An 18,922-nucleotide genomic window follows, 5' to 3' on the forward strand; every position below is an offset into this window, starting at 1 on the left:
GTTTACAATTTTTATTGCTTATTTTTGTAGATAGCTGCCTTTAATATGATTTTTTTTATGATATTAATATACGGTAAATATATTTTACTGCTACTCTTTAGAAATAAAATAGTCTACACGCACAAAAACAAGTATGTAAAAAGTAAAGAACTTGCCAATTTTCCCTTTAACTAAGCAAAAACTTTTATCAAAATAACAGATATAGGTTAGGACAAAAGAGACAAAATGAAAAAAGTTTTTTAAGGCTGTCTATAAACTTTACGGAGATGGCGATAAAAAGTTTATTGCATAATCATTTCAGCAAGTTTAGTATTATGGATATTTCGGTTTTAATGCCTTCCAATATACATGGATAACACTGAATAGGTTAGCGGAATGGAAAGACATTTACTTAAAATTTCGTTAAGATGACAATGTATGTACCTACATAAATAATATTGTTATTAAAAATATCTGTCTTGCGAATTTTTAAAAGATGCAAAATTTATTTACAATTGGTATATATTTTATAACATTTAATTAGAATGCTATAATATGAATTGTCGGAGTTCCACTGGTGTGTTGTAATTTAAAATTCAAATTATTTAAAAATTAATACGTAAAAATTTCGGATATTATTAGATCCCAAAATCGTTAAGGTTAGTCTACATTAATAGGCAAAAAAAGTGGCCACCCTATAAATTTCCGAAAATAAAAATTAATTGGAAGTTTTATGCACTGTATAATATTATATACTCGAAATGTTTAATTTTTAAAATTAAAAATGCCATTACTGCGTGAATCCTTAGCATAATTTATTTACATAGAAGGCCTAAAAACTTAATAGTGTAATGTCGAAACGATTTACAAACAATAAAAGGTACGAGTGTTATGAGTGAACTTAAACAAAATTGTCTAAATTATGTATAATATGCCCTAAAACATCAATAACAGTTTTCATACGATTTGAAAGGGAAAGGAATACATTTTGAATAAAAACTGTAGAAATACGTTCATATTCTTCACAAAGCATGTTTTAAAGTTCTGCAAAGCTTTCTGGCTGGTCTGGTTGACTTCTAACCCTACAATGAAGTTTATCCCAAAGATGTTCAATGATATTCATATCATTCTGCAGGTCTGCAGGCTGGTGATCCTAGAGTATTAATTTCTACTCTCTCCAAGTGATTTGTCATGATTAGTGTAGTATGCGGCTGTGCAATATTATGCATAAAGACCAAATTGTCCTCAATAAATGGATCAAATTAAACTACTGCTTTTGCCAAAATATCCTTCATATACCGGTGTGCATTAAGGTGGCCATTGATAAAAATAAGGTCGGTTCGAGCTTTAAATGAGATTCCAGCCCAAACCAAGACACCACCACCGCCAAATTTTCTTCTCTGGGACATACATGTTTTAGCATACCTTTCATTTCTCCGTCTTCAAACCCCTTTCTTCTCATCGCCATACTTCAAACAGAAGCGCGATTTATCAGTATAGATCATTTGTCTCTAATCATGTATATCCCAGTGTTGTTGTAGAGCAAAAATTAATCGGTTCCTACAGTGTCTGGATTGTAATTCGGGAACCATGGCTTCTTGCCATAAGTCCTCTTTCATTAAGGCGTCTTCTAACCGTTCTTTCACTTAAATTCACATTTTGAACCTCCCGCAGATGGTTTCTTGCAGCAATTGCAGAAAAATGGCAATTTATTAAAAGTTTTATCACAATAAAACGATTATTTCTGTGCAAGGTAACTCATTGTGGACCGAAACCAGGTCGACGTGAGTATGTATTATGAGTATTAAAGCAATGGAAAGCTCTTCGTACTTAAGTTCTCGAAATACCTAAAGTTTTAGATATATAAACTTGACTTCTTCTTTCTTATAGCAATGCGATAGTTATAATCCACGCTTTTAAATCTAAATTAAATAAATGTATTCAACTTGAAAGATAAACAGCTCTACAGAAAACAACAACATAGACGTCAAAACTGTCAAAAACAAGAATATTATATGATACAAAAACATTTAAATTGAAAAATTAATTAAAATCCTTTGTAAAAGGTATATATTTAAAAACCCAAATGGGCTGTGTTAGACAAAACGTTTTCGGAATACATCATTCCATCATCGGTGTCTAGGAGTACATGAATGTAGCCACTAAATATATGGGTAAAAACCCGTAAACAAATAATTAGTTACATTTGTTCGACATTATATCTTATAACGGGTTTTTACCCATATATTTAGTGGCTACATTCATGTACTCCTAGACACCGATGATGGAATGATGTATTCCGAAAACGTTTTGTCTAACACAGCCCGTTTGGGTTTTTAAATATATACCTTTTACAAAGGATTTTAATTAATTTTTTAATATATGGTATACAGCCAAATACAGGAACGTAGATTCCTTGTGGAATTTAAATTGAGACGCAATATGAAACAGTGAATACAAGTTTCAATGAATTTTTATTTTTGGAAATTGTAATGTAATTGCAACTAGTAAGTGCAAACTGTACTTGCATACCTGTGGAATCTAGTTATTTATATCACAGTATTTTACAAATTGAGAGATCCGTATCTAATACTTGAATACTCTTAATATTTTTTATTTAATATCACTAGAAATGACTAACTTATCATTGACTGATTACTACTACGGTACTTTTTTATAATCAGGCAAATAGTTTAATTCACTTATCTTAAAATTGAATAAACCAAATTGATGTGTTTTGATACAATGTAAATAATACTCCTGGGTATTTAAATATTGACGTTAATCATTGATTTATCCTTGGAGGAGACTACAATGCAAAACATTCACATTGAGGGTCACGACTGACTACCACCAAAGTGAAAGAATTTTTAGAAGCAATGAAATATAGAAAATGCGACGGAATATCAACGGGAAAGCCAACATACCGGCCTACTAACACAAATAAAATCCCAGACCTTATTCACTTCTTTGTAATCAGAAATATTTCAACAAATTACATAGAGATAGAAGAGGCATTGGATATGAACTCGGACAATTCTCTAAGTATTCTCACACTCAGTGACACTATAATCAAAAAATAAAGCCCCACTAGACTTGTTAATAAAAATACTGACTGGAAAAGTTTCCAGATAGACCTTGAAGAGAAAATTAACCTCTCATTTCCATTAAGAACCATTGATCAACTAGAGGCAAAAGTAGAATTACTCACTAAAAATGTACAACAAGCTGCTTGGAACTACAGCACGCACAATGTCGAAAGAATAAAAGGAAATAACTACCCGAAAGAAATCAGAAAAATGATAACCGAAAAAAGAAATTTGAGACGCAAGTGGATTAGTATTTAATTATACTTAGCCACTTAGACACTTAGCCACCGTGATATACTGTAACTCTACTACACATTCGAAATGAATTCTTAATTTTTCATCCATAAATTTGATCCCCAATTGCAATTACGTCACTGTTGCCACAAAATAACTGAGGCAACAATAACGTAATTGTAATTGGGGATCAAATTTAGGGATGAAAAGTTAAGAATTTAGAATTCAGTTTTAGAAAGAAAAATTTAGAAGTTAGTTTTAAAGATAAAATATTCCATTATACATTTTGTAAAATTTTTGATAACCTAGCTAGTTTTGAAAGGTGGCATCGAAATAAGAACAAAAAGTCATTAAAAAAGTTTATTAAACAAATTGAAAATTGTAGTAAAAGCAAACATTTTTGCTTGTAAAAGCAAACAAATAACAAATCGACTGGTCCAACGAAGACTGTAGTAACTCAAATTTTCCACTTTTTGAGTTACGAGCGCAAAACAATAAAACATAATGACATCTTCCCCAGGAAAGAATCGTATCTCAGTAAACGTAGTTATGCAACCAATATTACGTGTAAGAGTTTTATAGTATCTCCGATTTATGAAAAACAACCGTAGAAAATCATCGTATCTTGAGTTACAATAGTCTTCGTTGTTATCTGAGGCGATAGCATAGGTATCGTAACATGAGTTACTACGGTATTCTGCGTTAGTTTAAGGTTATGTTCAAAAGTTTAGTTTGGTTATAATTGCCATAATGTGTTGCAGAAGTGAGTTAATATTGGAATTAGCTGAGAAAGCGTATAAAAACACTGAAACGGATATTTCTTATCGTTCTTTTGAAGGTAAATTTATAATAAACTTTATTTAAAATAATAGCAGCAAAGTAAAAACCTACTTATTTTTTAAGGTAAACATATTGCTGAAAGTATTGTAGAAGAAAGCAAATACAAAAAGGCGAATGAGGATCCTGGTGACCACGAGACTGATATTAATCCTGAATGTTCTACAGGTTGGTTTAAATTCCGCATGAAAAAATATTACGTAGGCATTTACCTCATTTTTGTTTAATTTTAGTAAGCTTAGAAGAGAATGAAGCCAATAGGAATGAAAATGGCCAATGGCCTTGTTTTAGATCAAATAACCCTACAGTATTTGAAGTGACATTATCTAGCATATTATAACTTAAAAATTGCAAATAATAGTTTCTATTCTATTTCATTGATGAAGTGGCATAATCATTTTAATACAATTGATAATCAATTTAAAAATCGACATAATCACTACTCACAAAAAAAAATAGAATATAAGAGAACTTACTATCACATCTGTCACTCATTGTGAAAATACGTTCCTAAGGTAAGACTTATGTTAAATTTTATTGTTTTTTATTATTGATATGAAACTGTAAAATATTTTTAAATCTTAATAACACACTTTTAGTATAATCATTTTTATTTGAATATATGTATTACTTTTTTCATTAATTTTTGTACGATTTTTAAATTGGGGAAATATTTTAATTCAAAGTCCAAAATTTGTCAAATTCATTAAATTCTTTATTATAAGCTCATTTTTACAAGCCTTACTTCTAACTTATTTTCAAAATATATTAAATCAATTAATAGAAATAACCACACTTTTGATTCTCTTACGGTATTATACTAAGGGTACCCACATAAATCCCTTAAAAAAAACGATGCAAATCCTAATGAAATAGGACAAGAGAAAGGGTCCGTAAAAAGTGATTAGACGATGTAGAGACAAAGAACTTTGTTAAAAGACCTACAAGGGGTTGCAGCGCCATTAAAAGAAGAAGACCCCCATAACAATCTCCGCCATTACAAAAAATTCTTCTCTAAGAAGAGTTTGAAATTTTGCATCTAATTATTGGTCATAGAAAAATAAGGTATTCAAGGCTAATCGAATTCTTTAGGGTGCAACGTGATCATTATATTGTCATAGAATCTATATGAATAAAAATAAATCTGTATTTCCTTTGGGCAGAAATGACGGCCTTGGCCTTACCAATTTGATTGATCTTTTTTATGCTTTCTCATAATTTATAAAAGGTTCTTATAAAAAGAAAATTTTAAAGAATTGCTCAATAAAATAAAAATTTTTGGAAAATAAAAAAAATGACCAATTACATGAAAAAACTTAAAATTGTGCCTTAAGCCTAATACTTGGTAGTGTGATTATTTGCAGAAATGACTACCTGGCACCTTCTTGGCATAATTTCTATGCATTTCTGGCAATTTTGTTGAATTGTTTTACGCCTGTGCTATACTGATATTAAGCGCTCGATTAATTGACGCTTCGTGGTTATATGTCATTCTTTTCATGAGCTTCCAAAGATTTTCTATTGGACTCAGATCAGGCAAATTACTAGGCCAGTTGAGCACCTTTACCTGGTTGTCAGCAAGGAAATTTGTAACAGTTTTTGCCTTATAATAAGGTGCTGAGTCATGCATAAACGTGAAAATCGTTTTCGGGAACCACTCCTGGACTTGAGGAGTATTTTTGTTTGCAGTGTACTCTTAAGTACTGGTCCTGTCACATTGTTCCTTCGACAGTGTAGAGTTTAGCAGTTTCTTGACTGTTTATGATAGACAACACCATCATGCCCAGGGAGTGCTTTGCCGTCTTTATAATACAATCCCCTTTGTATTTTCTCCCAGGTCTTTTCCTTACAAATTCAGCTCTATCCATGAGAATCTGCACAAATTGATCAACTGTAAACTACATAAAAGAAAAACAATGTTAAGTAATTTTATTTACCTGATTCTAATTAGCATTGATCCAATCTTTATAATCTTTGGCCCATTGAAGCCTTTTTTTCCATGGCTGGTGAGTAGCGGCTTTTCTTCAGGGTTAAAAACCCCAGATCCCTTATTCCTCGACAAGCTGTTATTGGTATTATATTGATGCCAAATTCCTGCATCATTTTCGTTATAATTCTTCGAGATTGTTTTCTGTTTGCCAAGACAATATATCGAATTTTTCTTTCGACTCGCGGTATTTTTTTTCGACCAAATTTTTGTTTGCGTTGTGGGGTCAAATCCAAGTTTTTCGTTTAGTTTTTCTTGAAACATTAGAAATTAATGCTATTTTCTGTTGGAGTGATTAGTGTTCAATAATAAAGTTTTTATTTTTGCTATTTTGCTTGAATTCTGGTACCACTGGTGTACAGAACATGCAATGTTTGTTAAATTCACAAATAATAGTATACGACTGTCAGAATATAATTTAAGGGCAATGAAAACTATTTATTATAAAATGGTAATGATAACTCGAAATACCAAGAATACAAAATAATATGCACACATGTTGAAAGCTAGGCTGGACAGCACTGACAAACAATGGCATCTGAGTCACGTATTGCTACGCCTGCAGTTGTCACTGTTGTCATAAAATGTTACAATAAAATAAAATGGAAAAAAACGCATTAACACATTCTACAGCTCAATTACATACCTTTGTTGTAAAAAAATTGAATTTTACTAGATGGCCCTAATAATTTGATCACCCACTGTAATTATGGAAATCCGTTCGTTCAACTTTTTTGGTATTCACATAAATCAAGAATAAATCGCTTATTTAGTTATGCCAACTGTGCATCTATTAAAATCAGACAAAATTGATTTTATTGTGGAAAGTAAAAGGTTCAGTACAATTCCTATAAATCTGAATAAAAGGGTTGATATTGGAAAGACGCAATCGAACGTAATTTGCAGTAAAAAAAACCAGTAAAAACTGCTGCAGTCTTGCTTCTTAATATCTAGTACTGCGCTGGTCCAGGACCGATTCCCATAGGCCGCAACTTGGTACTGGAAATGCTGCTTACCATTTTCGGTCAAGATACGCAATGTTCAGCGTTAACAGGGGTACTTCGTGAAGGACATGGTTCTTTATCATGCATTATGGTCTTGATTAGAGAGAGGCTGAGGCTTCACTTTGAAGAGCTATACTCGCTTTTGTGAGAATCAGTCTTCAATCAATCAAATACAAAGTCACTACCTGTCCAAATTCAAAATTTTTATATATGAAAAGAAATTTTTTTACCATTTTAAAATAGCTTTAAATTTCCTTTTTAGGTACTCAAAAATGAGGTTTCTTGTTCTCCTTGTAACATTGGCTGTAGCTGCAAATGCTCTGACTAGCCACGAAAAATGGTCCCAATTCAAGGTGAGTTAGTTTTTATAAATATAAAATGTGAACTTAATAAAACTTTATTATTTTACTGTGATACTATAGTATGTCTTTTTTGCTAATCGTTTTGTCAAATCTCTTGCTGAATACTCAATTAAATGTGCTGTATAAAAAAGGGTTCGCTAATCCCAGTTCCAACTGTCTAAAGAATTAAGTAATTATTTTTTGCTATAAGTGTTAATATAGTTCACTACTATAGTTCACTACAACTTTTCAGAGCAGCAGCCAACAAAGTGACCATAGCCGTTATGATATCCAACCTCCGATAGGAGATGGAACTTTAAGAAGAAGAATAAGTGTTAAATTTTGATTAACTGGCAATGCCTGGAAATTACTATACAAACACTCGTACGTGCTCATGGTCAATATTTTACCAAAAAACATTCACATACAGCTTGTGAACAAAATAAAACTGATAATTCTTGATTTTTTAGTTAAAGTGGTCTGAAACAATAAGTTTGTTTAAGTTATTACTAGTGATAGCTAGGGTAGATAAAGAAAAACATAACTTAGCTTTATAAACTCTTTTACATACATTTTTAAATTTGTTTGCATACTTAATCATTTTAATTTTAGGTTGACCATTCAAAGAAATACGAACATCTTAGAGAGGAGCAAGTTCGTTTCCAGATTTTCTCTGACAATCTGCGCAAAATTGAAGAACACAATGCAAGATACGTAAGCGGTGAAGTGTCCTACTACCTGGCTCTCAATCAGTTCGCCGATATGACTCCAGAGGAATTCAAGGCTATGCTCGACTCTCAAATCGTTCACATGCCTAAACCAAACATTACATCCCGCTTTGTAGCTGATCCCCAATTGGCTGTTCCAGAATCAATTGACTGGAGAGACAAAGGGGCAGTTGCTCCTATAAGGGACCAAGGAGGTTGTGGATCATGCTGGGCTTTTAGTGCAGTAAGTTCAAATTTAGTGTTCATTTTTTTAATGTCTTTTTTTATCATAAAAGGGTATTAACAGAGAAACAGTAAGTGACGTCCAAGATTGAGAACCGTAGGTGAGAACAGGAAATATATATTGGTTGAAGACTCTTGTTTTGTAATATTGGGGGTATTTTCTATTTTTTAGTATATAGGAAAGTTTTCCGAATAATACCCAAGCCAACCGTATCCTTCTCTTTATTTCTCCGGTCTGATTTTCTTTATTTAATTTAACTAGTTGTCCCAAATATACATATCCTTTTACTTGTTCTATAGTTGTTTGTGCAATTGTAATTATTAATTCTTCTGGTTATTAATACAATGTCGTCTGCATATCTCAAGTAATTCAAGTATTGGCCATTTATGTTAATAGCTTGTTTTTCCCATTGTAATTTCCTCATAACGTCTTTCAAAACTTGATTGAATAGTTTTGGTGATATAGTGTTACCCTGTCTGACTCCTCGCCGTATCTTAATGGGCTCCGTTTGTTCAACTAGTTTGATGGATGTTGTTGCTTGATCATATATATTGGAAATTAAGTCCGTATATTTATAGTCTATTCTCCCATTTTGTAAAGACTTTTTTACTGCCCAATGTTCCACCTTGTCAAATGCTTTTTCAAAGTCTACAAATGCCATATACATTAGGAGTTGATATTCGTTGGCCTTTTCAATTAATATGTTTATCGTAAGCAGATGGCGGCTTGTACTAAAACCTTTTCTAAAGCCGGCTTGCTCTCTTGACTGGTAATTATCTAACTTAGTTGTTTATCTATTTGTTAGTAGTTTAGTTAACAGTTTGTACATTACATTCAGTAGCGTTATGGGCCTATAGTTATTCAGATCTTTTCTATTAAACGGCAATTCATCATCATCATCAGTAGCTCGACAACCCTTTCTGGGTCCTGGCTTGTTCTAGGATTTTCCGCCATTCTGTTCTGTTTCTTGCTTTGTTTTTCCAGTTGGTAATCTTAAGTGTTTTCAGATCTTGTTCCACTTGTTCCATGTATCTAAGTTTGGGTCTTCCCTTTGACCTTCCTTCTACTGGTGTTTGTCTCATAATATGTTTTGGTGTTTTAGTCTCCAACATTCGTTCAACATGGCCCATCTAGCGCAGACGTCCGATCTTTATGGATGTTATGATCTCGGGTTCGTTGTATGCTGTGTACAGTTCAAAGTTATATCTTCTGCGCCATATGTCATTTTCCTTTACCCCCTTATATATGTGTCTAAGGATTTTTCGTTCAAATGTGCCTAATAGGTTTTCATCGCTTTTCGATAGTATCCATGTCTCTGATCCATATACAAGGACCGGTTTTATCTGGGTCTTGTATATTTTGCATTTGGTGTTTCTTGTGATGTTGTTAGATCTTAGATGTTTAATTAGTCCATTATATGTTTTATTAGCGATATGTATTCTTCTCTTAACTTCTTCACTGACATTGTTATCTGCGGTAACTAGTGAACCTAGGTATGTACAATTTTTCACGCTTTCGATGTTATAGTCTCCTATTGTCAGATTCTGTAGGTTTCTTTGGCCTGTCGATTTACTGACCTTCATGTATTTGGTTTTTATTTCATTAATGTTTAGGCCACTGTTTTGTGCCGCTCTTTCTATCGCATTAAATGCTTCTATCATCTCTCTTTCGCTTCTGGCTATGATATCAACATCATCTGCAAATGCCAATATTTGTACACTTTTTATTTTTATTGTTCCTCTGGTGTTGACTTTTGACTCCCTAATTATTTTCTCTAATGTGATGTTGAATAGAATACAGGATAGGGCATCTCCCTGTCGTAGGCCCGTTCTCACATGAATTGTATTTGTTAGTTCGTTTTGAATTCGAATTTTGCTTTGTACTTTAAGTGTTTCTTTTATGATATATTAAACGGCAATTACAATGTGTTAATATACACGTAGCGAAGGAAGGAAAGGACCGGTCAAAAGAATAGAGATGGAATGGGGTGATCAACACTCGATCCGGCGAGAAGCGAAAAGCGACAAATCAAGACTTAGCCACGGGAAAAAATGCTTCTGTCTCAGGTTAATACTCTTAGACCAGGTACGGAATGGCCACTAGATCAACATTCCAGCAGAAGCGGTTAGCCTTCAGTCAATACCGTAAGGCCAGTGGAGTTGTGATCTAATCAACACTCTGATGGAACTCCGAACGGTTGGCCTCTAGTAAACACCCAGAGGCCGTAGATCCCACTAGATTCCCACTAGATCAGCACTTTATCGGAACTTGCCTCTCTTTTGTGATGTACGCTGTGTTAGACGGTTGTCCCCTTACATCTCCACCGCATCGATGGAAGAGGAACTTGTGGTGGGAGTGCGTGTATATATAGCAATTTAAAGAACAGAGAAGTACTGGAAATAATGAGTTATATAAGAGAAAATTGCATTTACATTAAAAAAAAATAAAAATCCTTCGGTCATATATATATATATATATATATATATATATATATATATATATATATATATATATATATATATATATATATATATATATATATATATAATCAATAACCCTTCTACCCTAAGGTGTTGGGTGTAAAGTTTCTTTTTGGGTTTCATATACAAACTTCCTCCAATTCTTCTTGTTGCTTGCCAATTTCTTCGCTTGCTCCTTGGTGACTCCTCTCCTGTCTAGGATGGCGGCAATTTCATCGTCCCAGGTCTTCATGGGTCTGGCCCTCGGTCTTTTCAAGGTTCTTCTCGCTTCCCACACTTGTTTTACTTGGCTTTTTTTATCCATCCTTACCATGTGGCCGTACCATCTCAGTTGGGCTTCTTCGATTTTCTTCTCGATTGATTGGACTTTAAGGCGTTCTCTTATTTCATCGTTCTGTATCCTGTCCATTCTGGTCAGGTCACCCCTAGTACTCTTCTTAGATACTTCATTGAAATACTTTGCAGTTTATTTTTTAGTCTGGTGGTGAGCGTCCAGCTTTTACATCCAAATGTTAAGATAGGTACAAAAACTGTGTTGTAGATAGCTATCTTTGCTTTTTGGGATACTTCTTTTTTCGATAGGAATGTGCTCTTAATTGCGTGGTATATCCGGGAAGCGTTTGCTATTCGATGGTTTATCTCTGCTTCTTGTGTACCCCTACTCTCTAGTTGCACTCCCAGGTATTTAAAGGTTTCGACTTGTTCTAAAGTATAGTTATTGATTTTAATGTTTGTATGTTGGTCTGTTTTCCCACATACCATGACCTTGGTTTTACTTTCATTAATTCTCAGGTTACGTTTTTCAAGTTTATCTCTCCATATCTGGAGGTTTCTCTTAAGTGCGTCCTCGTTTCTTCCAAATACGACGAGGTCATCTGCAAATGCGCACTCCGCTATCTGTATAATTTCCAGGTTTCTATGTCCAACAAATATTCTCGATGTTTCTTCTCTAGTTTCCTTCATTACATCATCTAGTACAATATTGAACAGGATGGGGCCTAGTACACCTCCTTGTCGTAAGCCATCATTGACTCTAAACTCTTCTGATTCCATATTATCTGTTCTTACTCTGTTTCTTGTGTTCTTGTATAGGCTCATAATAGCTTTTCTGAGTTTGCTGTCTACTTCTCTGTTTCTTAGGCTTTTGTCTATTTCGGTTCGCGGGGTTCTATCAAATGCTTTTTCGAGGTCTATGAAGGCTTGGTATAGTTCCGTGCTTGTATTTCGTGCATTTTTTATTAGATGCTTAAGTGTAAAAACATGTCCTGGATGCTTCTTCCCTTCCTGAAACCGCTCTGTGACTGCTCCAGCTTATGGTCTACTTCTTGTAGTAGTCTTTTCTCCAGTACTCGTTCGTAAACTTTGGAAGGGATACTCAGGGGAGTTATACCTTTGTAGTTGCTGCATTCTCGTATGTCACCTTTTTTGAAAATGGGTAGAATAACGCCCACTTCCCAGTCTTTTGGGATCTTATTCTCATTCCATGCTTTATTGCAAACTTTTCTAAGCATTTCATTTCCATTTTCTCCCATATTTTTAGCATTTCCGCAGTTATCTTATCATAGCCAGCTGCCTTTTCTCTTTTGAGCCTGAGTATTATTTCTCTTATTTCTTCTATTGTTATTTCGTTTTGGTTTGGGTTCTCATATGGGTTTTCTTCAGTGTTGTCTATTTCAATATTATAGTCTTTTTGAGTCAGAAGGTCTTCGAAATATTCTCTCCACCTGTTCATAATATTTTCGTTCTTGCAGAGGATGTGGCCATCTTTGTTTTTAATTTGTTTTGGTGTTTGTTGTCTGTTCTCTGTTCTTAGGCTTTTCAGAGTTTTGTAAAATAGTTTTTGGTTAGTTCTTGGATTTGACCTCTTCTTTTATTTCATTACTCCACCAATTCGTACATTGTCTGTTTTTATTGATTTTAGCTATTCCGCAGATTTGCTTGCCTTCATCTAGGAGGGATTCTTTAAGTTTTTGCCAAGTTTCTTCTAAGCCATAGTTCTGGTTTAAGTGCTTTTGTAGACTATTATTCACATAGCTTTTGTATTTCTGTGCTATTTTCTTATCTGCTAACTTGTATGACCTAATAACTGCATCGGTGAGGTTTCTTGGGGTTCTGTCTCTTTTTCTTGGTACCTTCTGCGTGCGTTTTTGTTCGGTCATATACTGAGTTAATAAATACCTCAAATAGGAATACGGATAAAAAAACTCGTGAGTGTAAAACGTAGGTGACTCGGCGTCACATCTATCCAATTATTAAGACAAGTCGTTAATTTTTGCTAACATTTTCTAGTGTTTTTAACATTTTACTTTTTCAAAGTAATATTATCTTTCTCTTTTTTAGGCGTCCAGATTTATTCTATAGCTTTTGTTTATACGATTGTTTATTTACTTGTTGTAAATCTATTCGTTTTATTTTTTAGGCTGGTTCCCTTGAGGGACAACGGTATTTAAAAGAAAATAAATTGGAAGTTCTTAGTACCCAACAATTAGTAGATTGTTCCAAAGGCTACCAAAATCTGGGTTGTAACGGTGGTTATCCTCATTGGGCATATAACTACGTCAAAGATAATGGTCTCTGTCTTGATTCCGATTACGAGTATCAAGGAAAAGATGGACAATGTAAGCAATGTGAACCGGTTGTTAAAAATATCAAAGGTTATCAATCCATCGATCAAACTGAAGAAGCTCTTAAAGAAGCTGTAGGTAAGTTAGTTTTGATTTGTTTAGCTGCCGATTCTCCAATCATCACTGTTGTCACATCAACACATCGTATGTGCTTTTTTACATTTTTCAACTCGGTAAGCTACCATGTAAGGGGCGATCAATGCTTTGGTAGGAATTGATGCTCTTGAAACCAAAGCCGTGGTCTGATGTTTAGCTCTCGCAATTTTCTTACAAAAAAGTCTCTTGGCTTAACTTGTAAATGACTGTGAGTAGATTCCAAATACCGTTTTAGTTTATTAGGAAGCATACTTTCAGCCGCCAACACTTTATGACAAACAACACATTGTGGAAGTTCTACATTCCCTTTAGTAACACAGGTAAATCCAAAATCCAAATATTGGTCGTCATATTTCCTATATTTCTTCTTTTGACTTAAATTAGCATTACTACTCGAATCGCCTGATTATTCACTTCGTTTTTTATTCTATTAAATATAATTATCCATTGTTGATAGCAAAAACTTGACTGAGTCCTGTTGCAAATGTCCGGATAATTATCTAATTTTCGGATAATTTCGTGGACTACTGGATAATGGAAATTTTTTTTTATAATTTCGAATAATTCAAGGGTCGTGTTTTAATAGATTTTAAAATATTGTAATGTCTTCGTAGAAAATTTTAATATCACTCTCTGGTTTGTCCGCAGTTGAAGCGTAAACTTGTAGGATGTTTATTTTGGGTTTGTTCTGGTTTAATTGTAAGAGTATAATTTTGTTGGAGTATGGAGTGAAATTTATTACAGCTTCATCAATGTTTTTGTTTAATATTATCCCGACACCATATCTGTGTGAACCGTCTTGACTTCCTGAATAATATATTACTTTATTGTTGATTTTTATATTTCCTGAGTCGGACCATTGGACATCGCTGATTCCTAAAATATCTACAGGGTGAGTCATGAGGAACTTTACATACTTCTACCATATGTAAAGTCCCTCAGGGAGCATATCATGTGGCCACTAAAAAATGTCAACTCCTCTTCTTTATTAATTAACAGGGTGATTTGTGTAATTGACCATTTATTTCATTTTACTGTAGTGTTTATACGGCTTATTTGATTTTTTTAATTTTTTCATGATACAGTACACTACTATCAAGCATTCGACTGGTATTAGCTAAACTACAAAATTCCAGGACTGGCTTTAGAAAAATTAATTTAGGGATTCGTATTAAATATTACACCCTGTATAAATTTTTTTTAAAATGCAATAAGTGATTTTTAAACTATATAAATAGCCAATGAAAACGACATATGCGACAATGTTGTTGCACTTTTATTAAATTTTTAGTGAACGATCAAATCTTACCAAAAATAGAACAACCATAATGAAGTATCAAATTATAAGGTATTAATTTAAACAAATGTTATAAATTTCAAACATTTTAATTAAAATGAGTTCCTACAACATAATCTAATACGTAGAAAATACCATCTTTACTGTCACTTTGTATTATCTCTACGATAGAATCAATTGTTTTTTAAATTTTAAATTTTTACTCATAGATCGTATTAAAAAGTCAAACCTCTTGTATGTGTTAATTTTTGTTGATTGTAAATGATTAAAATTTTATGTCAAATAATAATACATTGCATCAACTGTACTAAATAAAAATAAATCTAAAAAAGTTTAAAATGAAGGTTGGCGTTGACCGTTTGACGTTTCTTGATATTTTATACCCATTGTCATTATTGTCATTATCAATTGTTATTTATGTGTACAAGAATACATATTTCTTCTGTCATATCTACGTTAAGTACATTGTGTTAGTTTTGGTAGAGCTTTTGTTACTTTCGTTCAAAATGCCACATCAGTTTTTGACCACAGAATATGCAGACATAATATTTGTTTATGGATTCTGTAATGGAAATGGTAGGGCTGCTAGTAGAGAATATCGCAGGAGATTTCCTAATCGTCGAAGTCCCAGTTATTTGCGAGAAAATGGCACTTTTCCTAGTGGAACAACAGAGCGACATGTAGATGAGGCGCAGGAAGATGACATTATGGACGCCGTTACTATAAACCCTACAATAAGCACTAGACAAGTAAGTCGAGAACTCAATGTTACTCAATCAAAAGTAAGTAGAGTCTTACAAAAAAATAATCTATACCCATATCACATTCAAATGGTTCAGCGACTACATGCTGGAGATGTGATCGATAGGTTGGAATTTTGTAGATGGATTAACAATAATCGACCAACGCTATACAGGACACTATTTACAGATGAAGCCCAATTTACCAGAGACGGGATAAATAATTCACGAAATTCACATGTGTGGGCAGAAGAAAATCCCCATGCTATTCGAGAACGTCGTTCTCAGTTAAGGTTTTCGGTTAACGTGTGGATTGGTGTCATAAATAACCAATTAGTAGGTCCTCACTTTTTTGATGGTCCTTTAACAGGGCAGGTCTATTTGAACTTTCTACAAAATATTTTGCCGAATTTGCTTGCCAACGCGAACGTTGCTATCCGAGGGATGTATTTTCAGCATGATGGGACACCCTTACACTTTTTACTGGCAGTGAGACAACATCTCAATAATGTTTATGGCAACAGGTGGATAGGACGTGCAGGTCCTATTTCGTGGTCTTCAAGATCCCCTGATTTCAATCCCGTTGATTACCATATTTGGGGACGATTGAAGCAACTAGTTTACGCAGTGAATATTAATAACCGACAACAATTAGTTGATAGAATTATACATACATTGTTGTAATACTATTAGAAACGATCCCCAGAGTATCCGTAATTCAATACGTCAATTAACAATTCGGCAACAAAAATGTGTAAAAGCTGCAGGGTTCCATTTCGAAAATCTATTTTGAATTATTTTTATTTTGTTACCATTATTGTATCTTTTCCACTTCTAATTTATGGGTTTATCATAACTATGTACATATTTTTAGTTTTTTTTCTTATTGTTCTTCGTTATTGTTAGTAGTTACTGTTTTTTATTGTGCAGTGACTCAGTTTATCATTTCAATTAAAATGTTTGAAATTTATAACATTTGTTTAAATTAATTACCTTATAATTTGATACTTCATTATGTTTGTTCTATTTTTGGTAAGATTTGATCGTTCACTAAAAATTTAATAAAAGTGCAACAACATTGTCGCATATGTCGTTTTCATTGGCTATTTATGTAGTTTGAAAATCACTTATTGCATTTTAAAAAAAATTTATACAGGGTGTAATATTTAATACGAATCCCTAAATTAATTTTTCCAAAGCCAGTCCTGGAATTTTTTAGTTTAGCTAATACCAGTCGAATGCTTGATAGTAGTGTACTGTATCATGCAAAAATTAAAAAAATCAAATGAGCCGTATAAACACTACAGTAAAATGAAATAAATGGTCAATTACACAAATCACCCTGTTAATTAATAAAGAAGAGGAGTTGACATTTTTTAGTGGCCACATGATATGCTCCCTGAGAGACTCTACATATGGTAGAAGTATGTAAAGTTTCTCATAACTCACCCTGTATATCCAGCCTTTCCATTTCTTTAATGGCATTATGTACTTTTCCAGCTTGATATAGACTTCTAACATTCCAAGTCGCTACTTTGCATGTTGACGACCGGGGAGGCCTTGCAGTCTTGTGAGTTTTCTCCTCTGCCGGATCGTGTTTTTCGAGTTTCATGATCAGTAGAGTGTTTGGTTGTATTGTTAGTCATGATGATTAACTAGGGATGCTCTATGAGCCTTTAATGCATTGGTTTCCCGTTGCCTTATGCATCTCCACGCCGTTGACCATATCTGGTTCGTCCGCCTTTAGAAACGATTTTCCATTTCTAGGACAAGAAGGTGCCCTTTCACTTACCGAAGGTTCCACCCGAAGCTGTTGGTCAGTAAGTGGAGGATTGCTTATACCGGTAATCACTCGGACGCCAGAGCCTCGTTTGTTATCTAGCAGAATGTACCGGATGATCATGATCTAGATCATCTCACGGGCAGGTGAAGTTGACATTTAAATAGGAGAGGCTATGTATTGCGCATCACTATCCCTTACATTAAAATTACCCAAACGACTGAAGTCGTTTCTTAACAAAAATGTGTTTTACAGTTTAAAAATCCATTTCAATTTATCTTTTTGGTAGATACATACAGATTCATGTCATGGTAATATTTCCTGTGCTTTTAAGCGACTAAAAATATACAACTAAATCCCTGATCCCTAATAATTAAGAGCTATCATCTGACAAAGAGATATTACTTGTTACTTCCATCTGCGAATTATTTTGAAAAGCCTTTAGATTTATTTTTAGGCTTTACACATTTTACGGCAACAAAATAAAACATACAGGAGTTTTAATAATTTACTTTTGTTAAAGTCGGTTCTTGACGAGCTATGAGACAAATTTCTAAATGGATAAATTAATAAATAATTAGTTTAAATACGCTCCGGTGAGGAGCTTCCTTAATATGGTAAATTCAAAAGTGAATTTTAAGCTTCAAATTGAACTTTGTGCTTAAATCGGGTCAACCGATAAATAAGTAGTAGGTTACATGCTTCAACCTTATTCTGGAATAAGCATAATAATACTTATAAACTTTAACTTTTTTTAGGAACTGCTGGTCCAGTATCCGTTGCAGTTTGTGCTAACTTCGAATGGCAGTTGTACGGAGGAGGTATTTTCGATCACGCACTTTGCTTTAGTGATACTTTGAATCATGCAGTTCTAACAGTAGGATATGCCGAAGAAAATGGTAAAGATTTTTGGCTCATCAAGAATTCCTGGGGAACATCATGGGGAGAAGAAGGTTATATTAGATTAGTTCGTGGTAAAGCACAATGCGGTATTAATCAATTGGCCAATTATCCCCTACTTTAATTTATATACGTATAGGAAAATAATAAAGTATAAATTTGAAAATTATTTGTCTTTTTTATTTCTTTACCAAGAAAATATAAAATATCAGTAAGTATAGTACATTCAACCAACTTGCACGTCTAAACGATTAACGGAATTCACAGAAAACTTTTCGTTGTAGTAAAGGGCACGGTAAATTGCACCATTGGAGTTTTCCATAATATTTAACACTTTGCTCAATTTTAGGTATTAAATAAATATATGTGTCATTAACCCGTTGTTCATAGTTTTGCATATTTTGTTACATTTTTTTTAATAAATAGTATTCTTGCATAATTTTATTTAACGTAAATTTCTTTCACCTTTTGTTTAATAACTTTTTTCTGAAACAAACACTACCGTGCTAAGGATAATTTATATTTAAAGTAGATATACAAAGTAGATACCTATACAAAGTACTAAAATATCACTTTTAATTAT

At 33.3% G+C, this 18,922-nt stretch overlaps 1 protein-coding gene across 1 annotated transcript; it reads left to right on the forward strand.

Annotated features, from left to right (window-relative positions):
• The first annotated feature begins 4,582 nt into the window (after window positions 1-4,582).
• LOC140447200 (cathepsin L-like proteinase) lies at window positions 4,583-18,508 on the forward strand. Its single transcript, XM_072539713.1, has 5 exons — window positions 4,583-4,654; window positions 7,393-7,483; window positions 8,084-8,422; window positions 13,322-13,604; window positions 18,198-18,508. The coding sequence occupies exons 2-5, from the start codon at window positions 7,403-7,405 to the stop codon at window positions 18,461-18,463; spliced, it is 969 nt and encodes a 322-aa protein (XP_072395814.1). The 5' UTR covers window positions 4,583-4,654; window positions 7,393-7,402; the 3' UTR covers window positions 18,464-18,508.
• The last annotated feature ends 414 nt before the right edge of the window (window positions 18,509-18,922 follow it).

Source organism: Diabrotica undecimpunctata, chromosome 8, assembly GCF_040954645.1.
Source record: "Diabrotica undecimpunctata isolate CICGRU chromosome 8, icDiaUnde3, whole genome shotgun sequence".
NCBI classification, from domain to species: domain Eukaryota; kingdom Metazoa; phylum Arthropoda; class Insecta; order Coleoptera; family Chrysomelidae; genus Diabrotica; species Diabrotica undecimpunctata.